The 17,643-nt window shown below is 45.7% G+C and overlaps 1 protein-coding gene across 1 annotated transcript in view; it reads right to left on the bottom strand.

The window, feature by feature from the left end:
* NOTCH4 (notch receptor 4) overlaps window positions 1–17,643 on the bottom strand; it is a 146,301-nt gene that overhangs the window by 9,282 nt on the left and 119,376 nt on the right. Inside the window, exons 26-30 of the mRNA XM_040323033.1 lie at window positions 11,116–11,475; window positions 10,056–10,216; window positions 6,919–7,132; window positions 863–941; window positions 624–765 (exon numbers count right to left, since the gene is read on the bottom strand). Coding sequence (XP_040178967.1) covers window positions 624–765; window positions 863–941; window positions 6,919–7,132; window positions 10,056–10,216; window positions 11,116–11,475 — 956 coding nt within the window. The remainder of the gene's footprint in view (window positions 1–623; window positions 766–862; window positions 942–6,918; window positions 7,133–10,055; window positions 10,217–11,115; window positions 11,476–17,643) is intronic.

Here is a 17,643-nt window from a genome sequence, read left to right as displayed (position 1 = left end):
CCCCGTGTGTGTCCGTCGGCTCAGCGAGGGATCATCCATAAATCCCCGCTGAGCTGTCGGCGGACAGGGCGGTCCCCGCACACTGTGCATAGACCGCCCTGTCTTTCCTCCGCTCTCCCCTATGGGGAATCGGACGAATACGGACCGTATAAGAAAAATAGGGTTTTCTTCCGTCTGAAAAAGCGGATCTTTGCGGAGGCGGATGTTTCCGGACGTTAGCGGATGCTCAATCCGCTAACGTCTGCAATCCCATAGGGAAGCATTACAAGTCCGTAAACGCACTTGTAAAAAACGGACCGTTTGTCCGCCCGTGTGAAAGGGTCCTAAATCTATTTTGTTTGCTGCCATGTCCCTGATAGGGAGATTCACATTCTACATTTGTACATAAAAGTAAGGAACATCGAAGATTCTGAGTTGTCACCAGAACAGGAATAGAGGGGAAATCTACCAACATGTATGTCTGCTCCAGTGGATTTTTTGATCAATTTGGGGAGATTACATCTCATGTTCTCTCGTGCCTTCAGAACATGAAGTGAAGGAAAATCTCCCCAATGGGAAACATGGTCCATTCTCCAAAAACAATAAAGGTCTTAGCTTTTGATACACTAGAACAAATCACACACCTGGACCTCTCACATCAACGTCCCTGCCATCAGGCTCCTCCTGGGGCGGTGTCAGAGCAATGCATTGTGGGAAACGAACCCCAGCATCAATATGCTGTTGACTCCACTGCCGATGGTCAAGGATGGAGGGGTCTGTCGCCAGCTGAAAAGGTCAAAGTGGAGATTGTGAGACAAGGCAATGTGGCAAAGATTTGATAGAAATGTGAAGGTGATGTATAATGATTTAAAGTCTGTCTTACTTTAAGTCTTCTGGATTTTGGTGGCACAATTCCTTCTTCAGGACCTGAATCATCATAAACAGAATCATGTTTCATTGGTCTAAAAATGAAAGAAAAGTTGTGTTAAATTTGATAACTGTGCTTATTTCATTTTGTCGGAATTTGAATTTTCAAAATGTGAAGAAGATTCTGATACTTTAGGATAAAAAATACTTTTGTTGCCTGCGCCCACACATTACTAACCATGCATTAGTTGGAAGTACATTGTATGATTTGATTGCTTAGGTGGTTGACGGAAAATGAGTCCAGTTTCTTGTTTTAGGGGGATCTACCATCAGCAGTAGACAGTTAATAGTGGAGTCCTGTAGAAAATCTTATTTCCATACCGTTCCCTAAAGGTGACCTGTGACCATGTTACATTTACAGGATCCTCCCAGACCCCTTTTAGATTTACGCAAGCTTGATTTAGATCCAGCGATGTGCACGAGAGCAGCGACTCTACCCTCTCTCTTGCGCCTCACTAGGCAGATTGATAGTAGTGGAAGCATATTGACTCCTGCTGCTGTCAATCAAATCCTATCATGAGGGAGTGGGGTGCGGGGCAAAGGCCCTCTGCCTGTGTGTAGGCAGGTGGTAATCTTTGCTGCCTCAGTGGGAAGTTAGGGGTTAACTACATTCCTGGGTTTATCTTGGCAGGTTTTCTTGGGTCCGACCCTCCTCTCCTGTGTGCTATAAAAGGGACGAGGGCCAGGGTACCAAGGCTCCTAAAGTTTAGAAGGGAGAGAGAGAGAGAGGGGCTCTGCCCACACACTCAGTCTGTATGGGAGGAAAGACACAGACAGCCAGCAAGATATAGGAGGATTGCAGGGACCTGCAGGCCTCCATGAAGCCAAAGTACTGGATTATCACCTTAATAGATTTCCTGATCACAGGCTCTGCCAAGTACGCACTCTTTCTATGCAGGTATGCTGGGGCAGCCACAAGCCTGAAGTTAGGGACTAGGGGTTTGTTAGGGGAATGTCTGCACTTTATTTCGAACTGTTACCTACTTTTTCAACTTTGTCCTTGCCTGGTCTGAAGTTACCAAAGGGGTGCAATGTAAGTAACCGGCACATATAGTCTACAGCTCGGGTCACTAAACGCATTGGGGTATGAAGACATCAGTATAAGAGTTAATACAGTGTTTGGATACAGTGGCTACCAAGGGTTACAAAGGTTTCTATAACAGCCTGTCAATAAGCGTGTACATGTGGCAGGTGAGATAGCCTCCAGCAGCAAGGGAGATGTTGTTGGCACTCCTTCGACAGTGATCCATCTCCCATAGCAATGCGAGAAGATCTGTCCCACTAAGATTCTCAACCTGTGCACAGGTACAGAAGAGGAAGAGTTAAGTGAAGTGCACGCATAGAGTCAGCGCTAGGTGCATGGCGGGACTCCATACCATTACTGGGAGTGAGGTAGAGGTGATACGCTGGGCAGGTGGAGAAAGCATTGGCTCTGCGCGTCCCTCCTAAATGCACAAGTGACCGCAGAGAAATACATTACATTTAGATGAGTTTACCACAGTTTGCTCATGTTTGTCATCTACCACGTCTCAAGTAAAGGTACCCCATGTGTATGGCAGTGACCCTGTGCAAAGCGCCTAGCATAGCCCAGAAGAAGAAGCCCGGTGTGCTAGCGGGGGACGCCAGATAAGGAGGATCAGGACTGCAGGTAAGTATAACACGTTTGTTATCTTAAAAATTTTAATCGAAAGGTTTAAAATCATTTTAACAAGTAATAAACTTTAAAATAAGTCATTATTGACCTATGCAGCTGTAACCACTGTGAAACAATGCATCTTTAAACATCATAGCAGAAGAATAAAAGTCCTCCCTACAGCCGTGATTCAGCTGCTCATTGCACCCTGTTACCCATCCGGGCAGCTCAGCTTTCCCTCAAATGACTCAAAAGATCAGAACACCCTCTTCCCCCATCAGCAGTGACTCCACCTCTCCTAGTAATGACTCAGTAACCTTCTAGTCTTCTCATCTTTAAAGCATAAGGTTAATCAAAAATAGAAAACAAAATCAGCATAAGGGACATTACTATCAATGCTGGATCCTGCTTTAATGGAAATCTTTCATCCCCTTCCAATCCTCTGGTCCACAAGCCCCCCCCCCCCCACACACACACACTTCTACCATCATAATCTTCTGGTGCTACAGGGATTAGTAAGATTAGTAAAGCCAAGGGTCCCATCATACGTGTAGCGCTCTCCCTAACCTCCAGAAGCCTGGTGGTGACCCCCAGAGTCAGGGAGGGCTGACATTCCTCCTCAGGGTGTAGGTTACTAGGTATGGTGGGTGTAATGCAAGGTGGAAAGATGGGCGTAAGTCACTTTTAAAAATAAACAAAGAGTTTTACACAGGTTCTGTGGCTAATTTAATGCAGATAAGGTACCAAGTGAGTTTAATTACCACCTTAATCAGCCACAGAACCTGTGTAATTAATATGTGTTCTGTTTTAAAGGGATGAGGTGGCAACCCTAGTGGAAAGGCCCCAGGCTTCGGGCCTACACTTCTGCTGCTGCTCCACACACGCCCACCCAGGCCGTAGCCTGGGTGGAAAGAACCCCCAATCATCTGACCTTCTCCGAATAAATACCCTCTCCCAGCATTCTTGGCGGCCAAAGAAACGAATGCTGATTGGCTGAGAGAAGTATATACACTCATAACATGAATCCACTGTAATTCATCACACTGATGTCAAAGGTAACATTGTCACCTATTGACAAAAGGGAGAAATCACAGTCAACACCAGACTTAGGAGAAACCCATTTGATCAATAGACTACAAATTAGCCAGGCTAGCTACCACCTAGCGCCACCTAGCACTGCTAAATTTACTAACAGATTTGTTTAGAACAAGGATGCTACATATGCACTCATCAAGAGTGCTGACTAGCTGAATTTTTTTATGTTCACATTAATCTTGTGCAGCCATTTACCCCTCTATCTATAATAGCCATTATATTGACCTTCTAACCCTGTATCGATGCCTGAAATAATCAATGTGAAGTGAACCTTGGTTGTAGATACCTCCTTTTCACCAACTACAGTAGCATGAGAGGAAGGTTGCACCGCACAGAATGATGCAATACAAGTCTACATTCTTCTCCACTGTAAGAAACCGAGGGCCTGATTCCCAAAAGAGATACGCAGACTTAACTGCTGTTCAGTCTGTGCCTAACTTTGGAAACGATTCTCAAAAGGCTTTTTCCAAAGTTAGGCAGAAAATCTGACATGTGTAAGACACTTACACGGTCAGATCTTAGGATGCAGTACCGCATCCGCCACTGGGGGCATTTCTCATTGAAATGCAGCTTTGCGTATGCAAATGAGGACTTAAGCAGATTCTCAAAGCATTTCATCATTGTGATTTCTGCCTAAGTTCCGAATTTGCTTGCGCAAAACTAGGGCTGGTTTTATAATGTGTAAAGTTAGTCACACCTTGTAAAGGCCCATTCAAGCGACGGCATTTGGTATGCATTCCTGAGGGAGAACTCCACGGCAATTTTTAAATTCAAAACCGGCATGGGTTCCCCCCCCAGGAGCATACCAGGCCCTTAGGTCTGGTATGGGTGGTAAGGAGACCCCCCCTACGCCGAAAAATCGACGTAGGGGGTCCCCCTACAATCCATACCAGACCCGTATCCAAAGCACGCTACCCGGCCGGTCAGGAAGGGAGTGGGGACGAGCGAGCGCCCCCCCCCCTCCTGAGCCGTGCCAAGCCGCATGCCCTCAACATGGGGGGGGTTGGGTGCTCTGGGGCAGGGGGGCGCACTGCGGGCCCCCCACCCCAGAGCACCCTGTCCCCATGTTGATGAGGACAGGACCTCTTCCCGACAACCCTTGCCGTTGGTTGTCGGGGTCTGCGGGCGGGGGCTTATCGGAATCTGGGAGTCCCCTCAAATAAGGGGGCCCCCAGATACCGGCCCCCCACCCTAAGTGAATGGATATGGGGTACATCGTACCCCTACCCATTCACCTGGAGGCAAAAAGTAAGTTAGTAAACACACAACACAAGGGTTTTTAAAATAATTTATTATTCTGCTCCGGAGGCCCCCCCTGTCTTCTTTATTAGCTCTATTACCAGGGGGGGCTTCTTCTTCCACTCTCCGGGGGTCTTCTCCGCTCCCTGGGGGGGTTTCTTCTTCCGCTCTCCGGGGGGGGGGCTTCTCCGCTCTCCGGGGGTCTTCTTCTATCTTCTCCCCTCTTCCGCTGTTGACTCGGCGAACCCCGGTTCTTCTCCAGCTGTCTGGTGCCTTCTTCTTCAGCGCTGGCTGCCTGCTATCTTTGTGTGTTAGCTCAATTTCTAACAGGCAGCCGGCGCGGTCTTCTGTGACGTCAGGGTCTTCTCTTCTGTTCTTCTCCCCTCTTCCGATGTTGCCTCGTCGCCTCTTGTCGCTGTAATGATGGAAGCGCGCCTTGCATCCCATTTATATAGGCATCACCGTCCCATCATGCTCCGGCAGGTACCCACGTGGTGGGTGCCTACCCACGTGCACCCACCACGTGGGTACCTACCAGAGCATGATGGGACGGTGATGCCTATATAAATGGGATGCAAGGCGCGCTTCCATCATTGCAGTGACAAGAGGCGACGAGTCAACATCGGAAGAGGGGAGAAGAACAGAAGACCCTGACGTCACAGAAGACCACGCCGGCTGCCTGTTAGAAATTGAGCTAACACACAAAGATAGCAGGCAGCCAGCGCTGAAGAAGAAGGCACCGGACATCTGCAGAAGAACCGGGGTTCGCCGAGTCAACAGCGGAAGAGGGGAGAAGATAGAAGAAGACCCCCGGAGAGTGGAAGAAGAAGCCCCCCCTGGTAATAGAGCTAATAAAGAAGACAGGGGGGGCATCCGGAGCAGAAAAATAAATTATTTTAAAAAGCCTTGTGTTGTGTGTTTACTAACTTTTACTTTTTGCCTCCAGGTGAATGGATAGGGGTACGATGTACCCCATATCCATTCACTTAGGGTGGGGGGCCGGTATCTGGGGGCCCCCTTATTAAAGGGGACTCCCAGATTCCGATAAGCCCCCGCCCGCAGACCCCGACAACCAACGGCAAGGGTTGTCGGGAAGAGGTCCTGTCCTCATCAACATGGGGACAGGGTGCTCTGGGGTGGGGGGGCCCGCAGTGCGCCCCCCTACCCCAGAGCACCCAACCCCCCCCATGTTGAGGGCATGCGGCCTGGCACGGCTCAGGAGGGGGGGGGGGCGCTCGCTCGTCCCCACTCCCTTCCTGACCGGCCGGGTAGCGTGCTTTGGATACGGGTCTGGTATGGATTGTAGGGGGACCCCCTACGTTGATTTTTCGGCGTGGGGGGGTCTCCTTACAACCCATACCAGACCTAAGGGCCTGGTATGCTCCTGGGGGGGGGAACCCATGCCGGTTTTTTCTTTGAAAATTGGCATGGAGTTCTCCCTCTCAGGAATGCATGCTGAGCGACGCTGTCATTTTTTTTTATAATTATTTGTTTTCCCGGGGCGTCTTTTTTTTTTCACCCGTCGCAACTTTAGTGTCCCGTCGAAATTCTCAAAGCCGCCCGGCGTTAATTACGTTCGCGCGCTGCACGTCGGGAAAATGACGTCACACGCATGCGCAGTACGGCCGGCGCGGGAGCGCGCCTCATTTAAATTTTAAACGCCCCCAGGAGAGGAGGACCGCCTTACGACGGCGGCACTTAAGTTACACGGCCTGAAATTTCTAGGTAAGTGCTTTGAAGATCGGGCACTTAGGTAGAGATTTTAAGTCAGTGTAACTTAACTGCTGAAAGTTAAGTTAGGCAGATTTTTTGAGAATTTGGCCCCTAGTGTATCTAGCTGTATTTTAATTTTTGAAAAGGCTTTCTTATTTTATCATTGTTGCAGTGTTTCCTGGAGCTGCTTACAAAGAAAGCAACCTCCCCATAACCATCTAAAACTCAAAATCAAATTATGGGCTGATTGAGACTTTCTTTATTTGCTGTTTAGGTGTCAGAAATGATTGACTGTGATAATGGTGTCCTTCAGGGAGGGGCGTTGCACTTACTTAAGCCGAATAGAGTCTTCTCCTACAGGCTCCCGTCTCCTGCTTCCCTCTTGTGCCCGATGGCGACTGAAGCCAGAAGGAAGCCACAGGACCCCATGCTGTCTCTTTCTGCTTAGCTGAACCCCAAAGAACACCCCAATAATCACAGCCACTGCCACGCCAGCAGCCATCCCCACCAACGGCCATTGATACTGGAGCTTTGACTCCTCTGGGGCTAGAAGAGAAAACAAAGATGAATGGTGAAGATGAGAAAATGTACACACAATACGCCTAACAACTAAAAAAAAAGGAGTTTTTAATCAATTTAACTTTTTTTTTAAAGTTTATAATTATATAAATAGATTTTTAAACAAGGTCTAATTCCTTTACTTCTTACTTGCTTCCAAAATATCTATTCAAATGTTTATTAGGTGTAAAGTGTAATTTTCTATTTATTTCCTCTGCTTATCAACATCATCTAGAGGCCCTAGTGCCATATTTTCCTGAAATACCGCAATCAGGAAAATACTGCATTATGGCCACTAGATGGAACTCTATAGCCGTCATCATACCACATTTTATAATGTGTCTTTTAAAGGCTATGTAGAGCCAAAACTGTTTTGCTTAGTTTTGGAAAGAGACAGGAAGGATAAAACCCTATTAGTTTATTTTTTTCTTTATGTGTCCCATTGAGGGGACACGTCCCAGACACAGACAGTAGGTGAGAGAAAATTTCTCCACAGCAAGAGGCATTCCTCACTTATCATTGGGACAGGCTGTTCCCTTTGGAAAATCTTTCCTCACCTCCTGTTCAGACGACAACTGCGAAAATTTGGAGTAAAAACCTAACTGGGTGTTCTATCCTTTCCCTACTTTAGCCAAAATGAGGAAACAAGATTTAGGTATACATAATTTCCAGAGAGAGATTGTTGGCATTTAATGGATAATTATATTGGTTTGGTCACTTACAAATAAACAGGGAATAGACATACGAACTAAAGAAAGAGTAGAGCAGAAGTTGTTTACTTTCAGACTCTCTGGCCGGGATTCAGAAAGATTGGCGTTTCTTTAGAGCGGCGTAGCGCATCTGATATGCGCTACGCCGACGTAACCTAGAGTGGCTCGTACTGTATTCACAAAGCACTTGCTCCCTTTCTTACACCGGCGTAACGTAAAATGGCCGGCGTAAGCCCGCCTAATTCAAAGAAGGCTGGTAGTGGGCGTGTTGTATTATAATGAAGCGTGACCCCATGTAAATGCATGGTCTAATGATCAGACTTTAAGGTGTCCCCCTTTTTTTTTTTTTCGTCAGCAACCAAAGCCCCCCAACCTATAAGGGGCCCGATGGTCCTCAGGGGCCCGGATGGCATCCCCCCCCCCCGACCTCTAAGTGGCTCGGTGGTCCACTTTTTTTATATATATATATTTTTTTTGATCATTAGCACCCAAAGCCCCCCGACCAGCAATTTGCGGCGGAACCCCCTAGCTTCTCGTTTTGAGGCTCGGTGCTTAGAATCACGTCAAATTTACTCCCTAATATACGCCGGGTCCATTCATGCGACGTGAACGTAACCTACGCCCAGCCCCATTCACGTACGACTTACGTAAACGACGTAAAATACGACGGCTGTTCCGACGTCCATACCTTAACATGACTTACCCCTGCTTTATGAGGGGTAAACTTACGCCGGACGTACGCCTTACGTAAACGGCGTAGCTTACTGTGACGGGCGCAAGTACGTTCGTGAATCGGCGTATCTAGCTCATTTACATATTCGACTAGTAAATCTACGGAAGCGCCCCTAGCGGCCAGCGTAAATATGCACCCAAGATACGACGGAGGCTTACGTCGGTCGGATCAAGCCCAAATTCAGGCGTATCTGGTTTCGAGAATACGGCACAGAGATACAACGGCGCATCCTACAACTTACGCGGCGTATCAACAGATACGTCGGCGTAAGATGTATGTGAATCCAGGCCTCTGTCTCTAACTGAAACCATTGATGGAACCCTAAGGCCCTTTTCACACATTTTAACGGACCATTCATTTCATCAGTTCAGTCATGTTTTTTCAAAGAAAAAAATTATTAATTTTTACATCAGTTTGTCATCAGTTTTTTATCCATTTTACATTCTCCAGCTAGAGTCCTTAACCGCATGAGTCCAGGAGCCATTTTTTTCATGCAAAAATTTACCGTTTGCCCATTTACATCCGTTTTTCGTCCGATCCGTTTTTTTTTTTTTACTCAAGAAAAGTAGGGATTTGATACATTCCAAAAAATGGATTTTGGCTGAAGCAGAAGCAAACGGATGATCATCCATTTATATTAGTTTTTCCATAGAGATACATTGATGTCCGTTTTTCATCCGTCAACGAAAGAATGAACAATGGACAAATGGTCCACATGTGTGAAAGGGGGCTGATGGAATTGCGTCACTGCTAATATAGAGCTGTACATTAAATTATATCTAACTGCTATCAATTATAAAGTGACTAATGATCAGACTTTAAGGTGTCCCCCTTTTTTTTTTGTTCGTCAGCACCCAAAGCCCCCCAACCTATAAGGGGCCCGATGGTCCCCAGGGGCCCGGATGGCATCCCCCTTTTCTTTATTTTTTTATTTTTCGTTAGCACCCAAAGCACCCCCCCCCCCGACCTCTAAGTGGCTCGGTGGTCCACTTTTTTTATATATATATATTTTTTGATCATTAGCACCCAAAGCCCCCCGACCAGCAATTTGTGGCGGAACCCCCCTCGCTTCTCGTTTTGAGGCGACCCTCCCATTCTTAATTCATGGCGCTCCCCGCTTCTCTCTCAACTTGCGACACTCCCCCCCCGCTTCTCAGCTTGCAGCAGCACCTCCCCCCCCCGGTTCTCTGCTCCAGGGGCTAATGCCTGAAGCTGTGGCCCTGTCCATGAGAATGACCCTTCCTATTCCCTACGCTAGTTAATGTTTATACTGTGTATTGAGGCTTTTATAAACTAATTTTTTTTTTTTTATCCTCTCATTTCACAGCAAGAACAAAATATTTCACAGCCTTTCCCCTAAAGGGCAGTATTACAGTCCTGGGAACTGAAGAGGTTTAGTCCCTTGTTCCCTGGAGTAATGCCTGGCTGTGTCACCACCCAATGTAAGAGTTGGGGTGCATAGTCATACCTATAGGTGGATCCACGGATTTCACTTCCAGGACTGAGTATGGCAGATTTGGCTCTCCCTTCTGATTTAGAGCTTCCAAAAACCGAGCAGCCATCTGGGAAGAGTTGAGGCAGGTGGACAGCGGACACTCCAGATTAAAAACTTCCACATACAGGACACAGCTGTTTGAATAAAAATTCTGAATTATTATAGTAATATTTTAGAATTTTTTATATGACTTCCACTTCTCACTAGGGGGAGCCATCACTCAGCTGCAGTGTGACTAGAGCTTGACCACCAAAGCAGTTGTGGGACTCATGGGCTAGTACCCAGAGCAGGCATAGAGCTCCAATCATCATAATTTAGAACCGGATCATATACTGATACAACGTAATCATATACAGAACTCTACTCACTGCAGCTTAGTAATGTTGCTCTGTATACACAGGGTAGTTTTACTGATCTGGATGTAAGGATGCTGGTGGTTGAGTGCACTATAACAACCAATGATACAATATGGCTCAGCTGCCTGCATCATAGCAACCAATGACATTGCAGACCCAGCCGCCAATATCCTAGCAAACGATGACACTGCATACCCAGCTACCAGCATCCTAGCAACCAATGACACTGTGGAGCTCAGCTGCCAGCATCCTAGCAACCGATGACACTGTGGAGCTCACCTGCCAGCATCCAAGCAACCGATGACACTGTGGAGCTTAGCTCCAGCATCCTAGCAACCAATAAAGCACAGGTGTACAGCATCATTGGTTGCTAGGAAGTGGGTGGTTGAGTGCACTATAACAACCAATGATACAATATGGCTCAGCTGCCTGCATCCTAGCAACCAATGACATTGCAGACCCAGCCACCAACATCCTAGCAAACGATGACACTGCATACCCAGCTACCAGCATCCTAGCAACCAATGACACTGTGGAGCTCAGCTGCCAGCATCCTAGCAACCAATGACACTGTGGAGCTCAGCTGCCAGCATCCTAGCAACCAATGACACTGTGGAGCCATGTACGCAATAGGGTTGATGCAGCCTAACCATTGGTTTTGGTGACCAATTTCTTACCCAACAGTCTCTTTGCTGGTCTCGGCCTTGGAGGTCTCATACTTCCATCTCTCCATCTGCTCTGCAGACAGGTCTTCAGGTCTGTCCCCCTTGCGATATCGAAACAACAAGTCTCCATTGCTGTCACTTTCCAGACGTATCTTGGTGTGGAGATGGATGGACAAAGCGCGCAGCTGTGTGAGGATGTCTCTTCGATGGAGTATGGAGGAATTGTAACCCAGCACCAAGATAAGTCTTCCTCCAGGCTTCTCGTGGTTAGCGGTACAATCTCCTCCATCCCAGCCGCATTCCGCGTTATTGCATCCCGTTTCGCAGTGCCCATTGCCAAAGTGGTCCTGGCAGTACCTTTCATAATCATCCCTGTGGAAAACAGATGGGGAGAGTCAAATAATCGCCCTAGTTTCTACAGCAAAGGCTAGTACACGATTATAAATATGAGACTCTGGCCTCTGCTATATGGTTACATTTCTGATCACTGCTGTGCACACTTAGGGGTGCAGTCTAAAATAAAAATAAAAAAAATAAAATAAATACAGAGCTATTTGTCCTGTGAAACTGCATGTACGCTCGTTGTGTGCACATGGGGAAAAATCAATAGGCTATTTTCTCTCTAGGTAGAATGTTATCTATTCATTAACATTACAAAGGTTAAGGAAAATACTGCATTATGGCCACTAGATGATGATGTTGATCATATTAAAATATAGGCCCGGATTCACAGACATCGGCGCATATTTATGCCGCGGTAGCGTATCTCTTTTACGCTACGCCGATGCAGCGCAGAGAGGCAAGCAAGGAATTCACAAAGCACTTGCTCCCAAAACTGTGCTAGGTTTCCTAGGCGTAAGCAGGCATAGGTGGAAGTGGGCGTGAGTCATGCAAATCCCAGTGCGCATGCTCACAAATACGTCGGAACAACTGCCTAAGATACGCCGGATCACTGCCTACAGCGTGAACGTAACCTACGCCTAGTCTTATTCACGTCCAACGTAAACTACATAAAAAACGTCGGCTTGTGTTCCCTGGTGCAGACCTTTGCATGTCTGCTGCTGAGTTACACCTCCTTTATGGGGCTCAACTTTACACTGGACGTATGACTTTTGCGCACACCGCGTAGCCTGCGTCGGGCGCACGTACGATCGTGAATCGCCGTATCTCCCTCATTTGCATATTTGAATAGAAAATCAATGCGAGCGCCAAATGCGCCCACTTTACGCTGGCGTAGGCAAGTTACGCCGGTGGAATGAGCCTGTTTTTTGGCGTATCTTAGTTTTGTGGGCCCGGCGCACAGATACGACGGCGCATTTTTGCACTTACGCGGCGTATCTGGAGATACGTCGGCGCAAGTGCTTTGTGAATCCAGGCCATAGTATTTATTTCCTGGGGCTGATTGACGTACCAAATGGGCGCGTCCTATACAACTTTTTCTCTATCTTTCTTTCAAGCTAGAGTAACCAATCAGTGAAGACCATTAGATTACCTTGGATCTCAATATCGTTTTCTGAAGGGGCACTACATCCATATAGCACAGTTTGCTTGGTCTACGGCCCATACCCAACGCCCTGGAGCTGCAATACTAGGATTCCTTGGATACTTGAACTATTTATTATGGTTTACAGTCCTGACTAAGCGATGCACTGCAGTGTTATCTTTATTTTGTACTGCATAAAAGTAAAGTTGTAAACCCTTATCTGTCACACACACCCTGGGGCATTGCCACCATATGTGGTATGCTGTTCCATCCTGACCACATTGTTGTTTTTTTGTAATGCATTCTTTCCTGCCTGGCATTGGGGTGAGCACATTAGAGGCTGTGTCAATGCACATTGTACAGGCATGGTCCATTGTTTTTGCTATCAGAATGCCTGAGCAGTGATGTGCTGGAGCCTGGAGTACTGTATATGCAGACAGGAAATGTCTGTTAAGAGGCTGCAGAAGATCAGTGATGCTGATATGCAACAAAGGATATTTTTTTTTTTGAAAACAGGATTTTATAAAAAAAATAGATGATCACAAGACTGGCAGAGTCTATGGAATGCGTTTACTGTCCCAGCAACAAATACGTGTTTTCTAAATTTTCCAGGAAGCACAAGTCCTTCCGCATGCAAGTGATCTGCCTTGACATTCAAAAGGTCCGCACTTCCCATAGGAAGGAAACATGACTTCCTGTACGACGCGGATTCTTTCTGGAATTCTCTCCTAAAAATGTTCCGTCCACAAACAAAAATATCCCACAATAGGTTTGAAGCCGTTATTTGTTTTTACATAACATGGACAGCCACAAATATATGTTAAAAAGACAAAAGAAGCAAAGAATACAAAATAATAAATAGTATTACATGCATTACGCCGCATGGATCAAGCCTTATATTAGTTCTGAGCCCTGAATCACAGGAAATATTACAGGTGGAGTGGATATTACTCCATACTCATTGTCTAATTTCTTTTTCTCCCCCCAAGGCCAATTGTCTTGTGCTTCTGCTAACTGAACCTTCTCAGTATATACAGTGGGGATCGAAAGTTTGGGCACCCCAGGTAAAAATTTGTATTAACGTGCATAACGAAGCCAAGGAAAGAAAAAACTCCAAAAGGCATCAAATTACAGATTAGACATTCTTATAATATGTAAAAAAAAAGTTAGATTTTATTTCCATCATTTACACTTTCAAATTTACAGAAAACAAAAAAATGGTGTCTGCAAAAGTTTGGGCACCCTGCAGAATTTATAGCATGCACTGCCCCCTTTGCAAAGCTGAGACCTGCCAGTGTCATGGATTGTTCTCAATCATCGTCTAGGAAGACCAGGTGATGTCAATCTCAAAGGTTTTAAATGCCCAGACTCATCTGACCTTGCCCCAACAATCAGCACCATGGGTTCTTCTAAGCAGTTGTCTAGAAAACTGAAACTGAAAATAGTTGACGCTCACAAAGCTGGAGAAGGCTATAAGAAGATAGCAAAGCGTTTTCAGATGTCAATATCCTCTGTTCGGAATGTAATTAAGAAATGGCAGTCATCAGGAACAGTGGAAGTTAAAGCAAGATCTGGAAGACCAAGAAAAATATCAGACAGAACAGCTCGCAGGATTGTGAGAAAAGCAATTCAAAACCCACGTTTGACTGCACGACCCCTCCAGAAAGATCTGGCAGACACTGGAGTTGTGGTACACTATTCCACTATAAAGAGATACGTGTACAAATATGGTCTTCATGGAAGAGTCATCAGAAAAAAACCTCTTCTACGTCCTCACCACAAAAATCAACGTTTGATCTTTGCAAATGAACATATAGACAAGCCTGATGCATTTTGGAAACACGTTCTGTGGACCGATGAGGTTAAAATAGAACTTTTTGGCCGGAATGAGCAAAGGTACGTTTGAAGAAGAAAGGGCACAGAATTTAATGAAAAGAACCTCTGTCCAACTGTTAAGCATGGGGGTGGATCAATCATGCTTTGGGGTTGTATTGCAGCCAGTGGCACAGGGAACATTTCACGAGTAGAAGGAAAAATGGATTCAATAAAATTTCAGCAAATTTTGGATGGGAACTTGATGCCATCTGTGAAAAAGCTGAAGTTATAGAGAGGATGGCTTCTACAAATGGATAATGATCCTAAACACACCTCAAAATCCACAAGGGATTATATCAAGAGGCGTAAACTGAAGGTTTTGCCATGGCCTTCACAATCTCCTGACCTCAACATAATTGAAAATCTATGGATAGACCTTAAAAGAGCAGTGCGTGACAGACAGCCCAGAAATCTCAAAGAACTGGGAGACTTTTGTAAGGAAGAATGGGCAAAGATACCTCAAACAAGAATTGAAAGACTCTTGGCTGGCTACAAAAAGCGTTTTACAGTATTTTCCTGATTGCGGTATTTCAGGAAAATATGGCACTAGGGCCTCTAGATGATGTTGATAAGCAGAGGAAGTTTAAAGCAGGGTTAGGTTATAAAGAAATATGGAAGAAGGTGCTCTGGTCAGATGAGACCAAAATTGAACTTTTTGGCCTAAAAGAAAAACGATATGTGTGGCGGAAAACACATCACCCTGAACACACCATCCCCACCGTGAAACATGGTGGTGGCATCATGTTGTGGGGATGCTTTTCTTCAGCAGGGACAGGGAATCTGGGCAGAGTTGATGGGAAGATGGATGGAGCCAAATACAGGGCAATATTAGAAGAAAACCTGTTATGCCGTGTACACATGGTCAGAAGAAAAGAAAGAAAAGTTCGATGTGAGCTTTTGATCGTAAATTCAGACCGTGTGTAGGCCCCATCAGACTTTTTCTGTCGGATTTTCCAACAGCAAAAATTTGAGAGCTGGTTCTCAAATTTTCAGACGGGAAAAGTTCTTGTTGGAAATTCCAATCGTCTGTATGCAATTCCGACGCGCAAAAAAAACATGCATGATTGGAATCAATTCGACGCATGCTCGGAAGCATTGAACTTAATATTTCTCGGCTCGTTGTAGTGTTGTGTGTCACCGCAATCTTGATGGTCGGAATTTTGTGTGACTGTGTGTATGCAACTCAAGTTTGAGCCAAAATTCAGTCGGAAAAAAATCCACGGTTTTCTTGTAGGAATTTACGATCACGTGTACGCGGCATTAGAGTCTGCAAAAGACTTGAGACTGGGGTAGAGGTTCACCTTCCAGCAGGACAACAACCCTAAACATACAGCCAGAGCTACAATGGAATGGTTTAGATCAAAGCATATTCATGTGCTAGAATGGCCCAGTCAAAGTCCAGACCTAAATCACATTGAGAATCTGTGGCAAGACTTGAAAATTGCTGTTCACAGACACTGACAGAGCTTAAACTATTTTGCAAAGAAGAATGGGCAAAAATTTCCCTCTATAGATGTGCGAAGCTGGTAGAGACATCCCCAGAAAGACTTACAGTTGTAATTGCAGAGAAAGGGGGTTCTACAAAGTATTGACTCCGGGGGGCGCTATACAAATGTCCCCCACACTTTACACATATTTATTTGTAAAAAAAGAATTGACAACAATTTATCATTTTCCTTCCACTTTCACAATTATGTGCCACTTTGTGTTGGTCCATCACATAAAATCCCAGTAAAATACATTTACGTTTTTGGCTGTAACATGACAAAATGTGGAAAGATTCAAGGGGTATGAATACTTTTTCAAGGCACTGCCTCTAACACGCTAATTTCTGTGAGCCCCACATCCCACTAATAGCCAATACAGGAAACAGGAAGATCAATGATTATCTGGAAAGACAGAAGCAACCTGTCTCCTCTTATGCTGGTACTTTCTGGGTCCTTACCAGAAGCATTTGTCATCGTACAAGTGGTAGAGGCTATTTTTATTCCTCCATATCCTGTTCATGAGGTTTTTACTGATGCATAAGCAGCTCAGTGTACAGGGCAGACAGGCAGGTAAGAAACTTTAATGCATAAAATAAATTGTATGTCTATTTTGCATTAAAAATCTTTTCATTATTTTTTTATTTTCACTTAAAGTGGAGTTCCACCCTAAAGTGGAAATTCCACTCATCTGATTCCTCCCCCCTCCGGTGCCACGATTGGCACCTTTCAGGGGGGGGGGGGGGTTTGATGCCTGATTTTTACAGGTATCCTTTCCTACTTCTGGGAGCCTCAGCCGCGGATATTGACATCTCGGCTGGGGCTCCCTCCCCCGGTCGCCGGACCAGTAGGAAAGAGGAGCGGGCCTCGCGCATTCGCAGTAGGGTTCCTGGAGTGAAGCCGAAAGGCTAACCTGCCGGGTACCCTTACCCGCAATGGCGGCGGCAGCACCCTACAGCTGATGGAAACATCAGCTGCGGGTGCCAACATCGCTGGACTCCTGGACAGGTAAGTATCCCATTATTAAAAGCCAGGAGCTGCAGTATCTGTAGCTGCTGGTTTAAAAACAAGTTTGGGGGCGGAACACTGCTTTAAGGTATATCCAATCCCAAGAACAAAAATGTCATATATTGCAGCATACTAGTCCTGTGACGGTGACATTCGTTTACTTCTTTCTTTCTTCTTTCATGTTAAGTACCTTATCTGGCAGTGCAGAAAAATGCCTGTTGATCAGCCTGGACCATAACAACCAATGGTGTTATGTGACCCAGCCACCAGCATCTTAGCTAACAGTAGGGATGAGCTGAACACCCCCTGGCTCGGTTCACATCAGAACCTTCAAACGGACCGAACGTTTGCGGGAACTTTAGAACCCTGTTAAAGTCTATGGGACTCGAATGTTCGAAATCAAAAGTGGTAATTTTAAAGGCTAATATGCAAGTTATTGTCCTAAAAAGGGTCTGGGGACCCGGGTCCTGCCCCAGGGGACATGTAGCAATGCAACAATTTTGTTTTTAAAAACTAACTTTTTCTCAGGAGCAGTGATTTTAATGATGCTTAAACTGAAAAAAAAAGTGAAATATTCCTTTACATATAGTACCTGCTGGGTGTCTATAGTATGCCTGTGGAGTGGCACGTGTTTCCCGTGTTTAGAACTGTCCCTGTACAAAATGAAATTTCTTAGACATGTGCACACTG

The sequence above is a fragment of the Rana temporaria genome, chromosome 9 (assembly GCF_905171775.1).
Source record: "Rana temporaria chromosome 9, aRanTem1.1, whole genome shotgun sequence".
Classification (NCBI taxonomy): domain Eukaryota; kingdom Metazoa; phylum Chordata; class Amphibia; order Anura; family Ranidae; genus Rana; species Rana temporaria.
This window is presented reverse-complemented; position numbering and strand designations above follow the sequence as displayed.